The sequence below is a fragment of the Oncorhynchus tshawytscha genome, linkage group LG12 (assembly GCF_018296145.1).
Source record: "Oncorhynchus tshawytscha isolate Ot180627B linkage group LG12, Otsh_v2.0, whole genome shotgun sequence".
NCBI classification, from domain to species: Eukaryota; Metazoa; Chordata; class Actinopteri; order Salmoniformes; family Salmonidae; genus Oncorhynchus; species Oncorhynchus tshawytscha.
In genome coordinates this window covers 56,627,508-56,651,688 of record NC_056440.1, presented here as the reverse complement: position 1 = coordinate 56,651,688, position 24,181 = coordinate 56,627,508, and the positions used below count along the sequence as shown (strand labels likewise).

The 24,181-nt window shown below is 44.0% G+C and overlaps 1 protein-coding gene across 6 annotated transcripts in view; it reads left to right on the top strand.

Moving 5' to 3' along the window:
- Positions 1-24,181, top strand: part of LOC112264172 (diacylglycerol kinase zeta) — a 137,067-nt gene that overhangs the window by 9,023 nt on the left and 103,863 nt on the right. Inside the window, exon 1 of one of the 6 annotated variants that reach the window (XM_042330821.1) lies at positions 14,689-14,924. The exons of 2 other annotated variants lie outside the window; for them this stretch is intronic. In XM_042330821.1, the coding sequence (XP_042186755.1) occupies positions 14,863-14,924 (62 nt within the window). In that variant the 5' untranslated portion in view covers positions 14,689-14,862. Of the gene's footprint in view, positions 1-14,688; positions 14,925-20,664; positions 21,619-24,181 lie in introns of those variants that run through there. 3 more of the 6 variants (XM_042330817.1, XM_042330818.1, XM_042330820.1) reach the window with 3 other exon arrangements.

The window sequence follows — 24,181 nt, the reverse complement described above, 5'->3', positions numbered from 1 at the left end:
TTGATTACCAACAACGACGAGACGGCCTACAGGGAGGAGGTGAGGGCCCTCGGAGTGTGGTGTCAGGAAAATAACCTCACACTCAACGTCAACAAAACTAAGGAGATGACTGTGGACTTCAGGAAACAGCAGAGGGAACACCCCCCCATCCACATCGATGGAACAGTAGTGGAGAGGGTAGCAAGTTTTAAGTTCCTCGGCATACACATCACAGACAAACTGAATTGGTCCACTCACACAGACAGCATCGTGAAGAAGGCGCAGCAGCGCCTCTTCAACCTCAGGAGGCTGAAGAAATTCGGCTTGTCACCAAAAGCACTCACAAACTTCTACAGATGCACAATCGAGAGCATCCTGGCGGGCTGTATCACCGCCTGGTACGGCAACTGCTCCGCCCTCAACCGTAAGGCTCTCCAGAGGGTAGTGAGGTCTGCACAACGCATCACCGGGGGCAAACTACCTGCCCTCCAGGACACCTACACCACCCGATGTTACAGGAAGGCCATAAAGATCATCAAGGACATCAACCACCCGAGCCACTGCCTGTTCACTCCGCTATCATCCAGAAGGCGAGGTCAGTACAGGCGCATCAAAGCTGGGACCAAGAGACTAAAAAACAGCTTCTATCTCAAGGCCATCAGACTGTTAAACAGCCACCATTAACATTGAGTGGCTGATGCCAACACACTGACTCAACTCCAGCCACTTTAATAATGGGAATTGATGGGAAATGATGTAAATATATCACTAGCCACTTTAAACAATGCTACCTTAAATAATGTTACTTACCCTACATTATTCATCTCATATGCATACGTATATACTGTACTCTATATCATCGACTGTATCCTTATGTAATACATGTATCACTAGCCACTTTAACTATGCCACTTTGTTTCCATACTCATCTCATATGTATATACTGTACTCGATACCATCTACTTTATCATGCCTATGCTGCTCTGTACCATCACTCATTCATATATCCTTATGTACATATTCTTTATCCCCTTACACTGTGTATAAGACAGTAGTTTTGGAATTGTTAGTTAGATTACTTGTTGGTTATTACTGCATTGTCGGAACTAGAAGCACAAGCATTTCGCCACACTCGCATTAACATCTGCTAACCATGTGTATGTGACAAATAAATTTGATTTGATTTTAATAGCTTTTCAAACGTCACTCGCTCTGAGAGACTTGGAGTAGTTATTCCCCTTGCTCTGCAAGGGCCGCGGCTTTTGTGGAGCGATGGGTACCGCTGCTTCAAGTGTGGCTGTTGTCGATGTGTTCCTGGTTCGAGCCCAGGAGAGGGACGGAAGCTATACTGTTACACTGGCAATACTATAGTGCCTATAAGAACATCCAATATTCAAAGGTATATGAAATTCAAATGGTATAGAGAGAAATCGCCCTATAAATACTATGACTACAACCTTAAACCTCTTACCTTGGAATATTGAAGTCTCATGTTGAACGGAACCACCAACTTTCAAATGTTCTCATGTTCTGAGCAACACCATTAGCTTTTTTACATGGCACATATTGCACTTTTACTTCTCCAACACTTTGTTTTTGCATTATTTAAACCTAATTGAACATGTTTCATTATTTATTTGAGGCTAAATGGATTTTTATTGATGTATTATATTAAGTTAAAATAAGTGTTCATTCAGTATTGTTGTAATTGTCATTATTACAAATAAATGAATAAATCAAATTTGTCCGATTAATCGGCTTAATTGGCCTTTTTGGTCCTCCAATAATCGGTATTGGCGTTGAAAAATCATAATCGGTCGACCTCTAGTGTGTAGGCTATATACCTGCCCCTCCCCTCCGAAGCATAGGCTACTGTAGTTTACTGGCGTTACAAGTGTGATTCAGAAATTAGGGAGAGAGATTTTCAGAGGAGAATGGATTAACTTTTTTAATGCTAGTTAAGGATACTGTAGTTAGCACGTTTCACATTTAGATTTATTAACTACAAAAAGGGAAGACGTGTTTTATTTTAATTCTGGTGCTGCTCTGCACACGCAAGCTTGTTAGCTAGCTAGCTCTGGTCCAACGTTAAGCCAACTTTCTAAAGTTCAAAGACATTAAATGTTCCTTCATAGAAGCCGCGCCTCCTTAGGTATAATTCTGTGGGCCTAATTCAGATAATGCATGCCATAACAACAAGATGCCCAGCGCTTCAAGCCAAGCCTCCTCCACCCACTCTCATTTCAGCTACACTTGTCTGTCCAATGCATGTAGTCAACTGTATAGCTTGCCCACTCCATAGCAAGCTGCTCTATCCGCACTGATTTAAGTAATTTAATGTCGAGCCAAGTGTTAAAAAAATAGATATTTCAGAGGTTTAGAAAGGAACGATATAAACCATTACTTTTTTGGGGGTTTGAACCGGTTCAGAACTTTATTTTGCTGGTCGGAACAGTGGAATGGGGGGAGAAAAATGGTTCTGTTCAGAACGAAACGGAAAGTAATCTGTTCCAAACCCTGATTTATAGTAACAGTCCTGATCATTTGGAACGCCAAGCATTCCGCTGTCTGAATGCTAAATTGTCCTTGTTTGTTATTTGGGGTAGGCTCAAGGACACAGACAGGTGCGTGCTCTTCTGTCCAGCAGATTAAAACTGGGAGAAATCAAAATGTTATAAAATGAACAAATCCACGAATGGCAGCTAAATTTAAGTCCCAGGTTTCCTCAAACTCTTTAAACTAGGATGAATTAGACCTAGTTTCTAGGCCACCAGACAAATAGGTTTCTTTCTATTTAATCTCAATGGGATTAACCTGGTAAATAAATGGTGCCATGCAGTGTAAGTAAGGGTAAAGGATGACAGAGGTTACAAATTGATCCCTTCCATTTGAAACTAAATTGAGGGAACCTGTGGCATACTATATTGTCTGTTGGACGAGAGCTTTGGTGATCTCTTACTGTATATGCAAATAAACTGTACGGATTGTTTGGATTTTGTTTGTGGAGAAATGGGAGCAACAGATTAAAGTAGCGATTTTTAATTCCATTTCATCACAGAATGTTGTTTCTGGTTTTCAGGATAAGGTTCAGCTTATCCTGAGCTTCAGATCAGATCAACACATCAAGCCTGTTCCACTAGTTTGTTGTAAGTGGGTCGTAAACTCTACATCCAATGTCAAATGTGCTTTACGCCTCACCAAAACATTATACCTGTTGCACCACCTGGGTGTTAGCCCTTCTATGAGCTACGCCTGGGATTATCTTCTTTCATGATATGACAGACAATAATAGCAATCTATATTTTCAAAAAGGATGTGAGTCTCGTGCTCATATATCACAACCTCCGCTGGCTTTTCGAGTGGCCATGCGTGAGTCAAAGATTATATAACCATGTATACAGATGGAGATTCAAGTGAAACAAAATCACATTGATTATAAAGCCTGCACGACGACGTGCACCACACGGCCTATTGAAATGCATAATGACCTTAAAGTCACCAGGCCTCTCCTGAAATATGGATAATACCCTTTGTACTCCTGTCCTGAGTCTTTTGCATGTTAGAAAGATGAAGGAACTTGTCATCCTGTCATTGACATTGGGTCACCCTGTGTTGATGCAAAATCAAATTTAACATGCTGTATACACACTGAATAAACAGACAATGCTAATTTCAGTTCATGTTAGGTCCTCTGTCTGTGCCATGGGTCGTATGCCTATAAGGCAGGTCCTTATGGCTCTATTGACACTCTGATTAAGGTTGTTTGTGGTTTGATTGAGGGAGATGCAAGGATACAGCTCGTCTAATGAAGGGAACTAACTGTCTCGTCTGGACTCAACATCGACCAATGACACTAATGGATGCTGCCCGTAGACCCTCCTCTCCAGTTATTTGTAAATACCCGCATTTACCTAATTTCTTGTGATTTATTGCGTTGCACTCAATTACTAACAGGGTGCATTTCCATTTAAACAACAAACCCTGACTTGGAACTGTAAAGAAATACATAAATGTGTATTTTGTGTGTGTCAGAAAAATAGGTGTGGGCTAGACAGAGGTATGTTCACTACCGGTTAAGAGTTTGGGGCCACTTAGAAATGTCATTGTTTTTGGAAGAAAAGCACACATTTTTTTTTGTTCATTTTAAAATAACATCAAATTGATCAGAAATACAGTGTTGTAAATGACTACTGTAGCTGGAAACAGCTGATTTAAAAAAACAAAAACAAAAGGAATATCTACATAGGCCCATTATCAGCAACTATCACTCCTGTGTTCCAATGGCACGTTGTGGTAGCTAATCCAAGTTTATAATTTTAAAAGGCTAATTGATCATTAGAAAACCCTTTTGCACAAGCTGAAAATTGTTGTCCTGATAAAATACATTAAAAAAAATATATATATATTATTTTTTATTAACCCCTTTTTTGTGGGTTCAATTACATGCTCAAAATGGCCAGAAACAAATACCTTTCTTCTGAAACTCGCCAGTCTATTCTTGTTCTGAGAAATGAACGCTGTTCCTTGCGAGAAATTGCCAAGAAACTGAAGATCTCGTACAACGCTGTACTACTCCCTTCACAGAACAGAGCAAACTGGCTCTAACAAGAATAGAAAGGAGTGGGAGGCCCCGGTGCACAACTGAGCAAGAGGACAAGTACATTAGTGTCTAGCTTGAGAAACAGATGCCTCAAAAGTCCTCAACTGGCAGCTTCATTAAATAGTACTCACAAAAACATCAGTCTCAACGTCAACAGTGAAGAGGCGACTCCGGGATGCTGGCCTTCTTTATTTCTGACCAATTTTATGTTATTTTAATGGTCAAAAAAATTTGCATTTCTTTAAAAAAACAAGGACATTTCTAAGTGACCCCAGGGCTCTGAATTGTCTGATTCTACAAAGACTGCCCTGTCTGTGGGAGTCATTTATTATTTCTCACAGTCAAGTAATCTGGTTTTCCAGGAAGTGTCTGCAGCCATAAAGGACCAGTTAATAATGTATTTTCCTCTCTACAGAGGCTAAACAGGCCTTTGTGTCTGTTTAACCTCAAAATCAATACCTCCTCTATGGCAGTGTTTCCCAACCCTGGTCCTCGAGCACCCCCATCAGCACACAGTTTCGTTGTAGCCCTCGACAAACATTCAACTCATTGCGGGCTTGATGATTAGTTGAATCAGGTGTGCTTGTCCAGGGTTACAATTTTAAAAAATTGTACTGTTGGGGGTAGTCAAGGACTAAGGTTGAGAAACACTGCTCTATGGAAACAAAAGTTATTTGAGAACATTGGGCAACAGCTGGTATGAAACTCTGAACCTCATCATGAATGACTCCACTCAGGCCAGAGCTCTGTTTGCTGTGGACTAGATAGGTTGGCATGTGAGAGTATTCAGGCCAGCCGCTCCCAGACTTTACTTAATTACTAATATTTCAAATAAAGCTATTTATTATGTGTTTTTTAAAATGCCGGGCGGTTAATTTAGTATGTTTTTGTTTTGAACTCGCTGACATATGAAGTCAAGGAGAGCAATGATATGTGAAAATGAACGCGCCATACAATTTGTTTAGATCTTCCACTTCTCTAGCAATCTTACCTGGATTTGGTGAATCCAATATCTCTTCTATCGGAATACCTCTTCCCATTGTCAAGTTTGCAAATAAAATACTGCAGTTTCAAATGAAATCAAGACCCATTGGGAAACGGCAGCACTCCAAAATGTTTTTAAAGCGGACAAAACTACGTCGCTGTAACGGGTGTCGTCGTCGGATGAGGAGGAATCGGACCAAAGCGCAGCGTGGTGAGTGTTCATGACTTTTATTGAACTGAACAGTTCAACAAAAATAACAAAGTGAATACACAAATCAGTCCTGTCAGGTGAAGAACAGAAAACAACTACCCACAAAAACCATGTGGGAAAAAGCTACCTAAGTATGGTTCCCAATTAGAGACAACGATAGACAGCTGTCCCTGATTGAGAACCATACCCGGCCAAAAGAACATAGAATGCCCACCCAAATCGCACCCTGACCAAACCAAAATAGAGACATAAAAAGCTCTCTAAGGTCAGGGCGTGACAGTCGCCTCATTTGACCTTTAAAAAAATTAATACAAATTAGGCCGGGCAAGCTAATGCGTTTCCACAGTTATGCCTTCATCAGATGCATAATGGATGCTCTGAAGGCATAACTGCGAGGAAAACGCGTTAGCCTGCCTGGCCAAGAATAAAAAGATGAAATGTAGGTAACGTCTTCTTAAAATTATTATTATTATTATTATTTTTTTTTACATTTGAGTGCAGCTGTTCTTGAACTCGGGATTTCATTTGAAGCCATTGTCACATATGGCAGACCACCCAGCTAATAAAGTGATAGCACACCTGTTACCCACTCAAATACTGTAGCTCTCGGCAACAGCTGAGAAGGGGCACTCTTCTCTCGCCACTGTTGTTGATAATTATGTTTCCTCTCCCATCTTAGGAGGACCCGTAATTACCTTAACCAGGGAATTAAATTGGGAGGAAATAACGTTATCTTTTCTTTGAAGGATAGGCTACACAAACACACCTACACGCGCGCACACACAGATACAGACATACACACAGAAACACACGCAGATACAGACATGCACACAGAAACACACACAGATACAGACATGCACACACAAACACACACAGATACAGACATGCACACACAAACACACAGATACAGACATGCACACCCAAACACACACAGATACAGACATGCACAAACAAACACACACAGATACAGACATGCACACACAAACACACACAGATACAGACATGCACACACAAACACACACAGATACAGACATGCACACACAAACACACACAGATACAGACATGCACACACAAACATAAGAGAAAAGGAAAAAGTTGATTCCTACAATTTTGAAAAGGAAATGACAGATGACGATGACAGGATGTCTGGTTGTCATGGCGCGCCTAAGAAATCAATGCACCATACAATCAAATTGATCAAATCAAATTATTTTTCATATGCGCCGAATACAACCGGTGCAGACTTTACCGTAATCTTCTTCTGTACGAGCCCTTCCCCAACAATGCAGAGTAAAAAAGTAAAGCATTTGCTAAATTAAAAACAGAAATAGTAACATAATAAAATAACAATAACGAGGCTATATACAACCAATATCAGTACCGAGTCAATCTGCAGGGGTACGAGGTAGAGGTAAAATGTACATGTAGGTCGGGTTAAAAGTGACTAGGAAATCAGGATGGATAATAAATAGAGTAGCAGAAGCGTATGTGAAGAGCTTGAAAGTGTGTCCGTTTTAGAATTTTGAGGTGAGAATTTGACAAGGTGCAAACAACGACGAGCAGAGGAAGAGAGTGAGCAACTCAATTTGGACTCACTGACTGGCTTCTTTCTTTTCTTATGTTTAAAATATGAGATCTGCCTGGGGAGTGGAGTACCTCTGTACCACTCCAGCTGAGTTACAGCTTGGCTACGTTAGGAAGAGAAATGGAGACTGAGAAATATTGAGACAAATGAAGACTAGATTTATATGGATCACCAAAGTAGGCTTTATCAGCACTACCAATGGGCTTCAGATTGCTATAAGGTTCACCAGAAAATGGTTGTGGGCGTTTTTGTTAATTGAGACAAACTGGTTTCCCAATGTTGCTTTCCACTTCCCTCTCGCTGCCTCTGTGCGTTTCCATAGCTGCGAAGAGAGCGTCTGTTTTTTGGAGTGCTGCCCTCCAACGCTTTACTGTTGAACAAAAAGGTAACGGTTTATTTGTAATGTAAATAATGTGTGGGGGAAGTGGAGCGCTTCTCCATGGGGAATCAACATTAGAGAAAGAGACTGACTAACTGACTCTGACTCTCTCTCTGGGAGAGAGAGAGAGAGAGACTGACTGACTGACTCTCTCGCTCTCTGACTGACTGAATGACTTCTCTGATCATATTAAATGTTGTTATTGATGTTACCGGGCAACTGATAATAGATATGACCTTTGACTGTTGGCACACCGCTGGCTGAAATTCTACTCTGAATGTAGATGTAGTCTAGCAACATTCAGTGCAGTACATGGCATCTAGTGCAACAGTTAGACCTATAGAATATCAGTGAGTGACAGGAGAGCCCATCTGGTTTGCACTGCTGTCAGTGAACAATGGCAGATGGATGAGTCATTCTTCCAGGTTCCTTATAATAGAGATGTACATGTAGTGTCAGACCGCCCTGGCATTTGGGAAAACGTTACTTTAATGTCACATCTAACGGTCTCGAATCAAATTTGATTTGTTACATGCGCCCGACTACAACAAGTGTAGACCTTTCCGTGAAATGCTGACTTATAAGCCCTTAATCAACAATGCAGTTCAAGAAATAGAGTTAATAAAATATTTACTAAATAAACTAAAGTAAAAAATAAAATAAATATATATATATATATATATATTAGTATGAAAAAGTAACACAAGAAATGTACATAAGAATAATAAGTCTATATACAGGGGGTGCCGAGTCAATGTGCGGGGGTACAGGTTAGCCGAGGCCCCCGTCCTAAAGATACCTGCTGGTCTGCTGTATAAGACCACGTCAGTTTATACTGTATGACCACCCTATCCCATGCTGCCTGAAATGAAACCAGAAGGGATGATGATGATGGAGAGAGAGACAGAGAGTGAGCGTGGGCACACTCTCCAACCCCACTGCTGAGTGGGCTTCAGTTTCGACGGCACGACTCTCATTTGGATATAGTTGAGTGGCGAGGGGGGGGGGTGGGCCTAGCTGCTGAAGGGAACCCACACACAGAACGCCCATTCTTGGCAGAGGTCCAGGCTTTACCACGAGGGGATGTTTCTGTATTGTCAGTACAGGGAGTACACTGTACGGAGAAATAAACACAGAACAGCTGACTTCAGTGAAACAGCCGTAGCATCTCTCTCTCTCGCTCTGCTCTCCAGATTAGACTACAGTGAATTAATGAAGCATTGTCCTAGCAAGTTTACCGTGTGGTCTGGGCTGTCCAGCTCAGTTCTGTTCTAATGGCAGATGAATGACAAGACTGCTGCTGTAACTGTACTGTAACTGTTTAGCACATTGCGTTGACAGTAGACAGTTTGTACAAGTCTTAGTCGTTGTAAGAACCCCAAGGAATATGTGGGAATGTAGCTGCATTATCTACCACTAATCTTTATAGAATACCGGTTGTGTAGGTTTGGCTGGTTGAGGAAATTTAAAAGACTCGGAACATGAAGCGTTGACCTAATTTTGAGACACGGTTTCATTCTTTTGAACATAAATCAGTCATCATCTCATTTCCCCTCTAGAAAGCGATCAATAAATCACAAATCATTTCTCTTTTTTTCCCCTAGTGTTTTTCTGCTGGAATAGGAAGTTCCGGGTTGTTCTAGGTAAATGTCCTTTCGGCAGTATGTGAAGCGTTGACATAGGAAGCAGCTGTGGTTCAGCTCCTCGTCAGAAAGCCTCAGGGATATTCTGCTGTATTACTCTGGCTCGGCAGAATTCTCCACGGCTATAGTTTGACCCTCCAAAGTGCAGTCTCGCGTCGTGCATTGCGTATCCCCGTTTCTTATTCTGCATGATGTTCTTTGAGCTGCTGTACAGTATACTTACACACCACTTGTAAGGTACCTCTTTTATTTCAGACTTGCGCCTGTGGCGTTCAGTAGACGTGTAGTGTCTCTCTGGTCCTCTCTGTCACTGAAGAGGTTGTCACATAACAGTAAGTACCTGTCAGTTGCTTTTACCTGTCAGCCTATCTGAGAGACGGATGGAGATGAGGGTGTGACAGGAAGATCTTTGATAAGGAAAAGGAGCAGCGCTCGCTCACCATTTTTAAAAACAAACTTTTATTTAAGCAGCTATTAAAAGCGCAACGTTTCGGCTTTCATTAATGGCCTTCAATGGTGAGAGAAAGAGACCACTTTCTAATAGATGTGTGTTAGACCAAAATAATGTAAAGCTCCACACGGCCATGTTTTTAGGGCTATGTGTTCTTTTCTTCCATGAACTATGTGGGAAATTGCTAGTATTTTAGGTGATGGTCTGATTATCAGATTTGTTCCGCTCACAAGGTGGCTTATTCAATCTGCTGCTTGTTCTGCTTCAGCAGGTCATGGTAACTTGGCAGCAACTGGAATGTAATGAGCTAGGCCTATTGAAAGATTCTGGTATGGCAGAGTAGGTTATTTCTTGCTGATTGGATTGGAATAGTACAAGAGAGCTCGGAATGTTCTAATATGGAACATTGATTAGCAGCATGACCTTATTCAACGAAATCTGGGCCATTTTTTTTTACACACGTGTGCCTTATACAAGACACAAGATGACACATATATGAAGGGACTTACCCTAATCATGACCCACCTTGTCACATCTTAGCGTGGTCCCAGATCTGTTTGGGCTGTCTTGCCAGCACCTATGATCGTTGTCATAACCAAACCTTGTTGGTCCATGGGTCGAGATGATATACAATGCCCTCTAGTGGATATAGTTTGAAAGGCATGAAATGTGCTGAAGTGGCCCTGAAGTGTTAATTTGTTGAGTGACAATGGTCACCTGTGCTTTTAAGCCAGATATGCAAAGTGCATTTAAAAGGAGTAGGTTATAAGTACTTCAAGGCCTTTATCTCTTTTTCCCCCCCCAGATTAAATGAGTATGTGTATATATGCACAGGGCCATCAATGAGGGAGGGAGGGAGGGGGAGACATGGAGTGGGGTAGAAAGGGGAGGGAGAGAGTATCCCTTTCATCCGGAGAACATAAGAGACTGAGAGCGGGAACCCTTTGGTCGGCTGAAATTGGCTTACAATTCAGATGAAAGTCTTGGCCAAAACGCACATGTATCATGTCTAGCTAACAAGAGAGACTGAACAGAGAAACAAAATGGAGAGCCATCTTGCGAGACAGGCACACTCCACCTTCCCTCGCCATCCACTCTCATCTTTGATCATCTACACGTGTGTGTGTGTGTGTGTGGGTGTGTGTGTGTGTGTGAGTGGGTGTGTGTGTGTGTGTGTGTGCTACATGTACTAATGAATTAATTTCACAATGTTGGTGGATTTTCTCTCACCCGTAATTCACTTAATCAAAGGGATTCATGCCTTGTCGGTGTTTAAACCAGCCTGGTGGTGGTATGAGTTTGACTTTCGCGTCCCACGCGCTGCCGCATCAACCCAAAGAGAAGTTAGCTCTACTGTACTAAAAGCAGAACCATACAGCCACTCACCTAAAACAGAACACTGCCTCATCTTGAGAGGTTTGATAAACCGCTAAAAGTGGCACATGACAGAATGTCAGTTCACAGACGGCGAGCCTGATGTGACTCTGAGGTCAGTGACTCTACAAATAATCTCTCAATTTCCAAACCGCTCTGGCAGCAGGGTGTGAACGCACAGCACAGCACAGTCAGAGAGGGAGTCCGAGAGCTCAGGCTGGTTGTTCTTTTCGCAGCAGTGATCTGAGTGGCACTTGGCTCAATGCAGCTATCTCTCTGTGGTCTATGTGACTGCTAACCCATCTCATGGTTCCTCACTTTAGCTTCCTTCAAATTCAGTCAGCATTTCTCAAGGAGCCGGCATGTGAATATCTTGCCGCCCTAGGCTTCACACACTTAAACAGCTGAAGTAGCATAAGGTCTTTGTAACGCATACTCATTAAACTTTTCTGATGATAACGTCTGGCGGTAGAGAGCGTCGAGGTATAAGGGATTATGTCAGTTGCTATGCCGTGGACACTACACCTTACGAAGAGCTACCGTGTTCCATGCTGACATAATATGTGACAGACCTTCTGTAATAAACACTGAACAAAAAAAATATAAACGCAACATGTAAAGTGTTGAGCCAATGTTTCATGACCTGAAATATAAGATCCCAGAAATGTTCCATACCCATAAAAAAAGCTTATTTCTCTCAAATGTTGCGCACACATTTGTTTACTCCCCTGGTAGTGAGCATTCCTACTTTGCCAAGATCCACCTGACCGGTGTGGCATATCAATACGCTGATTACACGACATGATCATTACACAGGTGCACCTTGTGCTGGGGACAATAAAAGGCCACTCTACAATGCCGCAGATGTTTTGAGGGAGTGTGCAATTGGCATGCTGACTGCAGGAATATCCACCAAAGCTGTTGCCAGACCAATGTCGTTTTACAGAATTTGGCAGTACGTCCACCCAGCCTCACATCCACAGGCCACGTGTAACCACACCATCCCAGGACCTCCACATTCGGCTTCTTCACCTGCGGGATCGTCTGAGACCAGCCACCCGGACAGCTGGTGAGACTGTGGTTTTGCACAACCGAAGAATTTCTTCACAAACTGTTAGAAATCGTCTCAGGGAAGATCACCTGTGTGCCTGTTGTCCTCACCAGTTTGGCGTCGTAACCAACTTCTTCAGTGGGCAAATGCTCACCTTCGATGGCCACTGGCACGCTAAAGAAGGTTGCTCTTCACGGATGAATCCCGGTTTCAACTGTACAAGGCAGATGACAGACAGCGTGTATGGCGTCGTGTGGGCGAGCGGTTTGCTGATGTCAACATTGTGAACAGAGTGCTCCATAGAGTTGGTGGGGTTATGGTATGGGGAGGCATAAGCTACAGACAACAAACACTTTTTCATTTTTATTGATGGCAATTTGAATGGACAGAGATACCGTGACGAGATCCTGAGGCCCATTGTCGTGCCATTCCAGCGCCGCCACCACCTCATGTTTCAGCATGATAATGCACAGTCCCATGTCGCAAGGATCTGTACACAATTCCTGTAAGCTGAACATGTCCCAGTTCTTCCATGGCCTGCATACTCACCAGACATGTCACCCATTGAGCATGTTTGGGATGCTCTGGATCAACGTGTATGACAGCGTTCCAGTACCCGCCAATATACAACAACTTCACACAGCCATTGAAGAGGAGTAGGACAACATTACATAGACCACAATCAACAGCCTGATCAACTCTATTCGAAAGAGATGTCGCTCTGCATGAGGCAAATGCTGGTCACACCAGATACTGACTGGATTTCTGATCCACGCCTCTTACCTTTTTTCAAGGTATCTGTGACCAACAGATGCATATCTGTATTCCCAGTCATGTGATATCCATAGATTAGGGCCTAATGAATTGAATTTATTGAGTTCCTTATTTAAACTGTAACTCAGTAAAATCTTTGAAATTGCTGCGTTACATTTTATGTTTTTGTTCAGTGTAGCTATACCCACAATCGTTCAAAACCTAGAGCCAAACTAGTCTGTTTGTCACAACCGCTTTAGCGAACATTGGATATTACTCACGTAACCACGGTTCTATGACCTAAGCGTCGCATTCACTTGACTACATAAAAAGATGTATAAAAAAATAAATCCACCACGTGCTGCTCTTAATCTGCTGGCGGGACGGATCCAGCCCGGAGGGCATATTTTGCCCAGGACTGATCTATATGATGATAGGGCATCAGGTTGCCCCTGTCCCTAACTCTGATCTCAGACCTGAAGAGATACGAGATCAGATGGTCACCATGACAGATGTCGGTCTTAGCTTTTTCTTTTTTTATGTTCTGCCTATCCTCTCTGTCTCTCACCCACATGTCTGTCTGTCTGTCTGTCTGTCTGTCTGTCTGTCTGTCTGTCTGTCTGTCTGTCTGTCTGTCTGTCTGTCTGTCTGTCTGTCTGTCTGTCTGTCTGTCTGTCTGTCTGTCTGTCTGTCTGTCTGTCTGTCTGTCTGTCTGTCTGTCTGTCTGTCTGTCTGTCTGTCTGTCTGTCTGTCTGTCTGTCTGTCTGTCTGTCTGTCTGTCTGTCTGTCTGTCTGTCTGTCTGTCTGTCTGTCTGTCTGTCTGTCTGTCTGTCTCACATTCTCTTACTCACGCTGTCTTTTTACAGCAATCACTTTTCACATGTAAGGTAGTGCAGCGGCTCGGTCTGCTCTGCTCCTCGTCTTTCGGCTCACACAGCGCTACACCATCAGCCAGGAATGCAAGCTAAATCAAGGAGTCTGGGAGACAAATGGAGATATCTCTCCTCCATCCTCTCACTTCCAACTGTTTTATTGTTGTAATACGTGTGCCAAGCAATAAGTGACATTCAACTAAACTTGTCTGCCCATTAGCTTTTACAATTGCGATACTGTCCAATCCGGGAATACAACTCTGAGGTCAAAAGTTCAGGCATACTGTAACTCAATATATATGACAGGTACTGTACTGTAGGATTCAAGGCCTTCATTTTTAGTTCAACATGCTGTATAAAGTTTCTCATTGCCCTCCCCATCAACTATCAAAGATAAACATTGGGGGTAGGGGGAATGTCCTCCAGCTGTCTAAAAATAGCCAGCAACTCAATCAGTTTGGCCATGTTTTATTTTTACCATGTTTTTGGCATGCTCTCCCCGTGCGTGCGCTCTCTCTCTCTCTCTCTCTCTCTCTCTCTCTCTCTCCCTCTCTCTCTCTCACTTACACACATTCTCACTCAGTCACTCTCACTCAGTCACTCACTCAGTCACTCAGTCACTCACTCAGTCACTCACTCACTCACTCACTCACTCACTCACTCACTCACTCACTCACTCACTCACTCACTCACTCACTCACTCACTCACTCACTCACTCACTCACTCACTCACTCACTCACTGGCTTATGTCACAAGCCATGAGGAAGTCATGAAACAGGAAGTGAGCAGAAGTGGACGGGGGGGGGTGTGTAAGATAGTTCTGAGAGACAGACGGCGCAGTTGTCAGTTGGACTGGAGCTCCGTAACTCGTTGCTAGGTTTGTGTTGGGGGCTGACACAGGAATGCTAGACAGGACAAGGAAGACCGCTCTTTGGTGAGCCGCCGCAAAGGAAGGCAGAGTGGGGACAAAGGACTGGATATGTGGGGTCGCTGGGGGAAGTGGGACGTCCCTCCAACCCCTCCGCTTGCCCTCACTCACAGGTAGTGGTGTGTGCTCCTTACTTCCCTTTGTTTTTTTGGTCACAAACCACTAATGGCCAGAACGTGGTGTGAAACCCAGACTATGGAAACATTTCTCTATATTTTGGTTTGATTTGTTCAGTGGGACTTTTGGTTTAGTATGTATAAGAGTATACTCAGTAAAGCTTTACTTGGGTCACAGATGCTGAACACTAAGATGGCGTGGTGAGATAATAATATAAAAGGAAGTTGAGGCTGTGTCAAACTTAGAAATGTAGTTTTGCAGCGTCCGCTTATAAATAGCTTGGCCATCCACCAGTATGGGATTAATTTATGACATTAAACAGGGCTGTATAACGTTCCAGAAAGTTGTCCATTATCCCGAGAATTTGACTGGGATGAACCGGGTGAAGACTAATGTCGTGCAATGCTGAAGTTGTGCTGTTTTTGGGATGTTGCTGATGCTATGATGGTGAGCAATAGTCAAGGGCTGGATGTTTGTTTTGTTCTGGGAAAATGAGCAGTTTATAGTTCTCATTTGTGCAACATCTGCTATGTGCAACAACTGACTTCTTCTCATTTAGATTGGTTGCACAATTCTCCATAAAAGAAAAAGGTGTATTTTGTAACATTCACACTTGGTATATTATCCCTATTTGTCTTAAGACTTTTCACTCATCTTACAATGCGCCCACGTTATATTTACTTAGTACAGGAGTGTGGGTCATTGATTCAACCCCTGGGGAGAAATGTAACTCAGTTGCACAACATACCCATGGGGGGGCGCCCTAAACCTCTGCTTGTTTTGTTCTGCATCTCCATCTGCTTATCGGTCTCTCTCGCTTTCTGAGTTTCTGGTTGGTCATGCCGTCATCCGTCATTCGTTTTATAACTGCTGTTCTTTTCACTGTATGTCCTTCTGACCCAATGATTGCGTTAACTTAACTAGAGGCAATATAGCGGTAATGCACTGTTTGATACCGTAGGCCTATAGTGTGACGCGTTCTCTGTCTATTCCATTCTTGAAATATAAGTTCTAAAGTTCTCTTTGAGCTGTTGTGGATCTTCTATTTATGACAGTTGAAACCAGGCGGTGTGTTGCTGTTTGAATACTCCCCGCCCCCCTCATGTAACACAGCTGAGGGGTATACTAAGGAGGAGGATCAATGAGTCGGCTAACTTTGATTAAAACAACCAGAAATAATTACTACTACAAAAGGAAGCTAAACATAGATATGTCTTTTTGGTTGTTGAGTCAATTAGATCATGCCCATTTCAAGCCTATCTTTCTTAAAAAAAAAAATAATTTCCAAATATTTAGGCATGTGAGCTAATTGATTCCATTTTGAAGTAAAACCTTCTGATGGAAAGAACTAGGACCAAAACAAAAGCCAATGGAACAATAGCAGGAAACACCTTGCGGTTCAGTTGTAAAAGTGAGTACAACTCCCCCGCTGGTGACCTCACTTCCTTCCTGTCAAAGTAGTAGAAAGTGACAACAGGACAGGGAGAGGGGCCATGCTGCTGCTAGTGCCCTAAACTGCCCAGGAATGTGGAATTTTCAGGTGGGCCTAAAATAAATTCATGCTTATCTATTTACTTGTTGACAGATCAGACACTTTGCTCTCTGTGGACTCTACACTCCTTATATTTACTGTAGGGCCACAATGTAGTAGCAATGCGGTGGCCTGATGACTGTTTTCAAGTGGGATGTTCTGATTTTATTCAATCTGCACAGTAAAGGTTGTCTGCTCAGTGCTCAGTATGAGGCCTTCTCCCTCAACCCCACACGTCCTGGGGTGCTCCCCAATAATCTGTCTGCTTCTCTACATTCCTCTGTTCCTCCTCACCTGTGGAGTCCTGTCCCAGTCTACCTCTACCCCTCTACCCCTCAAATGCTCCCCCCTCTCCTCCTGGGAGGAGCCTCAGCATGAATTACAGCTCTTTTTGGCCCCTTCTAATAGAGCTCGCCAGCTTGTAGTCCTGAAAAATGGAAACGAGTTAGCATTTTCTACCTCTGGTTCGTTGGCCATTACTATGGGGGAAATGAATGGGGTTTTGGGATAAACACCGAAAATAAGGTCTGCGGTTAACACAGGATTAAGAGATATTTTCTGTTTTGTTCTATGAGATAATATCAGTCAGTTAAAAGGACCTTTATGAATTTTGAAGCCTTTTATGTGCTTTTTTTTTGTGATTACATAAATGCTTAAAGATTCACAAAAAAATGATGTAAACTGATGAGGATTCTAATAGAACAAAACGTATATGATGTCTTAAGCCTGTGTTTAACACAGATCTTATTTTCTGCAATTATCCTAAAATCCTATTAATTTCCCCATAGGCTCTGGCCAACAAGCCATGAGAGTTTTGCCTGCAAAAACAAACCATTACTATTGCTCTCTATGGTCAGCTAATTTAATGACCAACTCACCACATCTACTGAGATGCCAATCACAGAGTCTTCTATAATCTAAAGGACTGCTGTCTGGTAGTTTGATATGATGTTCCCAGTTATCGTCGTCATACGTCACAAGCTGTCTTTCATTTTTTTAAATGGAATTCTCAAATATATCAATGTGCATTCAGGAAGTTTTCAGATCCCTTCACTTTTTCCACATTTGTTAGGTTACATCCTTATTCTTAAAAAATAATGACAAAGCAAAAACAGATTTTTATCAATTTTTGCTAATTTATATTTTTTAAATTAACATTGGCATAAGTATTCAGACCCTTTACTCAACACTTTGTTGAAGTGCCTCGAGTCTTCTTGGGTATGACGCTACAAGCTTGGCACGTCTGTATTTGGGGAGTTTCTCCCATTTTTTTCCTGCAGATCCTCTCATGCTCTGTCAGGTTGGACAGCCATTTTCAGGTCTCTCAAGAGATGTTCAATTGGGTTCAAGTCAGGGCTCTGGCTGAGCCACTCAAGGACATTCGAAGACTTGCCCAAAGCCAGTCCTGCGTTGTTTTGGCTGTGTGTGCTTAGGGTTGTTGTCCTGTTGGAAGTTGAACCTTTGCCCCAGTCTGAGAACCTGCTCCAGAGCGCTCAGGACTTCATTAAGGATCTCTCTGTACTTTGCTCTGTTCATCTTTCCCTCAATCCTAAATAGTCTCCCAGTCCCTACCGCTGAAAAACATCCCCGCAGCATGATGCTGCCACCACCATGCTTCACCGTAGGGATGTTGCCAGGTTTCCTCCAGATGTGATGCTTTGCATTCAGGCCAAAGAGTTCAATCTTGGTTTCAGTGCCTCGGCACAATCCTGTCTCGGAACTCTACGGACAATTCCTTCAACCTCATGGCTTGGTGTTTGCTCTGACATGCACTGTCAACTGTGGGACCTTTATATAGACAGGTGTGCCTTTCCAAATCATGTCCAATCAATTGAATTTACCACAGTTGGACTCCAATCAAGTTGTAGAAACATCCCAAGGATGATCAATGGAAACAGGATGCACCTGAGCTCAATTTCGAGTCTCATAGCAAAGTGTCTGAATATTTATGTAAATAAACATTTGCAAAAGTGTCGAAACTGTTTTCACTTTGTCGTTATGGGGTATTGTGTGTTGATTGACGAAGGAAAAATGTCATTTAATCCATTTTAGAATAAGACTGTAACGTAGCAACGTGGGAAAAGTGAAGGGGTCTGAATACTTTCCGAAGGCACTCTATCATAAAATATTGACCAACTATAAAATATTGCTGAGACATTGACCTACGATAATGTTTGTTATAAAGAGACTGCAACACGGACAGAAGACACTTGCTGTTTGAACCACAGGGGATGAAAGGTCTCTCCACAGAAACAGCCCACCCCCATAATGTAATTGGGGCGTGACGTGGCCCCAGATAGCAAGGCAGTCCAGAGCCATCATTATTCACTGAATTAAAAGAGAGACCTTTTCCAGCTCCCCATATCCTGGACCTATCGCTTCCTAATTGATACAGTTAACTGCAGTGTGGTCCATTAGGCTGAGACTGTGCCTGGTGTGGTCCATTAGGCTGAGACTGTGCCTGGTGTGGCCAGTGTAGGGGGAGCCCCTAAGCCTGGACCTGCGGCTAATCACTAATCAGTGAGGTTCCTCTTCTCTGGCCCTCGATGGTGCGACTCACATTGACACAAAACTCTCAATTGCACACGTAGTAATATATGGGTAGTGGTAACATCAGCCGTTGTCTTGCTTGGTAGCCAATGTCTGGCTTAGTAACGTGGTAGTTGCTTGAGGTTCTTGTAGGAGTCATGTATATTTCCTCGCTGTTGTTTTTGTGACTAATAGGTCGTCTGGTGGACTAACTGGAGCCCTGTATCCAGCCCCGTCTGTGTGGCGCTCCCATTTCTCTTCCTCCTCGTGGCATGATGCATTATTGAAGCAGAGGGCGCTCTAAAACCTGGGGATTGATTCGGTTGATTAGAGAGGGGAGCAGGGAGAGGTTTGTGTGTGTGTGTGTGTGTGTGTGAGAGAGAGATTTGGCATTCGGTGTGGTTTTGATCCCCGAGAATGAAGCTGAACGAACACATTCCAGAGGTGCTGAGTCTGTTGAAAGCCCTATTATTTTTTTACACGGTTTATTTGAAAGATATTCCCATTGAGGACAAATAAATGAATAAACAGGGCTGGGGAGGTCCTATTTTCTGCCCAGCAGACACAGAGGAGCCTGTTTGCGGGGATCCTCTGATGGCGTCAGTCCAGGGTCTCCTTCGCCTGGTCATTTGTTGACTCATATCCCTGCATGATGGTGGGTGGACACTTTCCTCTGATTATCTCAATTTGCTGCAAATGTAAGAGGCAGATAATCACTATTTGTGTGTGAGAGTCTGTTACTTTTGAGTCTGTTACTCTTGGAGAGTGGGATAAACAGAGATTACAAAAATAAATGGGGGTAAAGAGAAGGCGTTGGAGAGAGAGGACTCCAAGCTGAGGTTGTTACTTCATAGATGCCACAGTTGAAATGTTCTGATCAGACAGAGTCAAGTTTGTGCTATAACCGTTATCAGCTGACTCAGGGCTGGATGAGGAACAGCTGAGCACAGCAGTGTTGCCGCATTGCACTCTACAGCGTGCGTTTTAAGCCATACCAAATGGATGGCGTGGGCTTTCTACCCGTCTTTATGTAATGTTTGAGTAGGCTGGCAACTGAACATGCTGCAGAGCTTGGTGCCAACGCTGGAAACTCTTATCCACACACAGAAATGTGCGCAATCGACTGGATCAACAAATGGAACATTAGACAACACACACGCATGCAAAACCCCATCCATCTAGATTCTCTACACCCCTGTCTGTGAATCTGGGGACAGTTCTATGGGACTGTCCCTCAGAGCCAGATTCTGGTGTCACTGTGCTCCTGACTCCACTAATTGTATGTGGCTTTTCTATCTTGTTAACACACAGGGGAAAAAACACTGTATAGGCTGGGTTTTTGTGAGCCGAAGCAACTTGGCGACTGAACGAGAACTTGGCGACTGAAGCGTCTAGCACAATACTCACCCTTCCACACTGACAGGCAAGCAGGCACAGGGAGTTTGCCGTACTCCCTCACCACACAGGGCTTATGGAGGAGTGTCCTGGGCTCTCCTTCTCCTCCCCCTCCTTCTCCCTATCCCTATCATGTATTTCTATTGAACCAACAGTGGATGGCCATGCATCTGCTTCCCACCTCAGGCCAATCTGGAGAGAGAGAGATCTTTCGAAGAGACAGCTACTAAACATAGCGAGTGGAGAGTACAAGCCAAACACTGAAAGACAGGAAAAACAGTCAGGCAGCTGAATAGGCACCTATGCTTGGGGTCCTATGAGTGGCTCTTCTGGATTTGACACTTCCTGGACTGTTGCAGTCCTGAGAGAGGGAGCCGACTGAGCTGTGTGAGTACATAATTGAGCGTGAGCAGCAGGGAGAGCAGTACGGACAGCAGAGGATCAGAGAAACGGGAGACCGAGGTCCTCAAAGGAGGCGGGGGGGAGTGAAGTGAGAGAAGGAGGAGAGGGGAGGGAAAAAAGGAATGAAGGAAACAACAACCAACTACAAGCTCCTAAGAAACAGCCTCTGCTTGAAGCCAATGGATCAAGGACTCAGGGACTTGAACTCTGCAGCAGGACTTAACTTCCTGAGGAAGTGTGCTGGTGGAACTTGAGGAAAAGAGAAAGGGAGAGACAAAGAGGATTACAGGACGTAGCTCAAACAATGATCTCTCCCTCTGGCGGAATGGGAAGCTTACTCCACACAGAGGCTAATCAGGACCTGGGAGCCTAAGCATCTCTCTCTGACTTTTCTCTTCTCTGTTATCTTGTTTGGTCTATGCAGGGTGGGAGGGACTGAGGTAAGCCCGGTAGAGCTCCGGTAGACTGTTTACTCTTTTTCACGTGGGTATTTACTAGTGAGAATTGTTGCCATTTTTTTGCTGCGGCTACAGCCATGAGGACTTTGTGACTCCTGGAGCACTTTTTAAGCCCCTACTCTGGAGTGGACCTGCGTTAGTGGCTGACGGAGAGGCTGCCATGGAGCAACAGTGTGACCAGGGGGCAGGGCCTGGGCTGGCCGGGTCCGACTCAAACCCGGGCTCCCTGAGGGAAGGGGAGGGTGCCGTCGCCACCACCTCTGCCTCCTCTTCCAACTCAGACCTGCCCACCGCCCTCTTACCTGACGGGGAGCACCCGGACACGGGCCGAAGGCAAAGCAAACCCTTCACTGGCCTCAAACTGTTCGGCAGGAGGTAAGGCACAGACCAACCTCTCACTAAGCCACTGAAGTGCATTGATCACAATGCTGTGGTGGCTGTAAATGTTCTGTGCTTGATTTGATTCCTGGATGCTCACTTAGGAGTAGCAGTAGTAGCAACAGGTATGAGTTTCCAGTACATGCCAATAATGACTGGGCTGTATGTGTGAGCGGGTTAGTATCCATGCAGTTGTCCCTCCGAGACAGCTGTAGTACTGGTGTTTGCGTTCGTCACTCACATGTGTGTGTGTTGTGATTACTGTATGGGGGATTGATCTGTGCCTCTATGTCTATGCAGTACAGCCTGGTCTGCTTTTGGTCTGACCTTGATGTACAGTCTACACACTAATCGCAGACAAGTTTGTCTTTTCCAACCATTGCATACCCTGTCGCTGAGTGTTGCACCGTAACACCATGGCATAAATGAAGCACTCAGGTTACAGTACACAGTATTACTAGTCGGTGAAACACTACCTGGTTAGGCTACAGCATGGGATGCACTTTGCCCATCTCTGAATGAGTGAGGACGTGTAGGAGGCAACAACTGCAGAGATTAGCAGTAAAAACAGTCAGGGATTGATTTAGTAAGAGTGAGTAATTTGTTTCCATTGCCAGTGGAATAGTCGAGCTTGATTAGGAAACTCGGATCATCTCCTCTGCTCTCTGAGAAGGTGTGTGACTCGTTCTCCTCATTAACACAATCGCGGTCACGTGGTGGTGTCACAATGTGTCCCCATGGTCATAACACACATCAAGAGACAACCCCAACGTCAAATCCCAAAATGTCACCTGCCAGTCGCGGTGACCTTGCACCAGATTCAGTGACAACATTCATCCTGTTGTCATACTAGCATCTTCCTACTACTCTATCATGCACATCTATCTCTGGTATGCCGTCCGCTGTTCTTTTACTTTTCGGCTCGTAACCCACAGGTGGCTAGGGCCAGTGATACTTCGAGGCCTTGCACCCTCCGAGCAGAACAGGATGAGAATGTTACACATCTCTCTCACCCAGAGGTTATTTTTAAACCTAATTAGCTGCCCCCCTGCCTTCCCTGAAAGCCTTCAAAGCACAATCAAAGATGAAAAGATGAAAGATTTCCAGAGATGAAGTTTGGGCTAGTCTGAGCCAGGGCGCTGAGACCTATGTGATGGAGTTTAGATACGTGTTGTTCCACTGAGACCTGGGTCCACAGACTGTCGGCTGGTGATGACAGAGGGAGATGTGACTCAGATCAATCAGTCACAATGGCACTTGCCACAGCACCGTCCTCTCTAACCGAGTCACCGCTCATCTTAGTTCATCTTAGCGCTCATGCTGACGACACACAATATTTTCTTTGATGCAAGTTGCAAGTTATATAATGAGGAAACAACGAGAATGAATAGCATGGTACTGTATCGCTGTTTGCAAATGAACAGAGGCGTCTTTGACGACGTGTTGCTGGCAGATGCTGATCTAAGATGAGCCTTTGTGTAGAGATAGGGTTTGAGGGCCGAGATAACGGTCATGCCAGCCATGCTGTCCTCGCTGTTTTTAAGATCCGTGTCGGAAGTGAAGTCGGCACTGACACGAGACGTGCCTGGCAATGACGTCATTAAAACGAGACGCCTGATATGCCTCCCCGTTGCTGAGAGCACTTACAGTACTCCTGACGTTATGTGCATTAGCTAATGAGCTGTTGGGTACTATCCTAGTTCAATCAGGTAATCGAAATGTTAAAGAAATGCCAGACTCAACGAAAGAGCCCAGTTTAGTAGGTTGATGTAACCAAATATGGACATATTCAATCGTATCAGAGTACATCTTTGATTGCAGCAGCGTGCAAAGCAACGTTCTGACCACTAATGACCTTCATCATGATCAGAGTGCTGTTAAACATTTTCTTGTGCTCTACCTTTGCGAGATACCAATGCCGAGCGCCACAGACAGTGAGTCGGAATTCCGTTTTAGTCATCTTTCTGTGTTTCTCTTTCTCTCTCTCTCTGGCTGTGTTTTGTTTGTTTTTTCCCCCTGTTATGTTTAAGCGTGTTTATCTCTGTGGCCCTGAGTAAACACATGCTGCCTGTCGGCTGTGATGGCGCAAAACAGAGAGCAGCCGTTGGTGGTCTCTCGCCTCTTTAACTCAGTGGAATTTTAATGAGCTAGAGCTGGAGGGGACCTCTTAGCCATCCATCCACCCTCCCCCCCCCCCCCCCGTTCTCCTCCCTCTTCTCTAAAGGAGAAATCTCACCATGAAGTCGACAGACACGAAGGCCCATTTTTCCAACGAGGCGCTATGGTGTCAGAAACTGGATTATTTATTTGTCCTTTCTGAAGCAAAAGGAAGTGCGACATCAGTAGCTCATGTGTCTACTGTAATTGAACTTAACCGAGGTAATTCATTAATTTGGGACCATTTCTGTGGACAGAAATAGGTTTTGGTTATGTGTCAGAACCTGGCTGCCTGGGTTAGGGCTCTACTACAGGTCACAAGTCAGAACCTTTTACAACCTTTCACCCTTTACAATTCCCAACGCATGGTTTGCCCACTTTGCTAGAAAGAGGCCCCGACTCT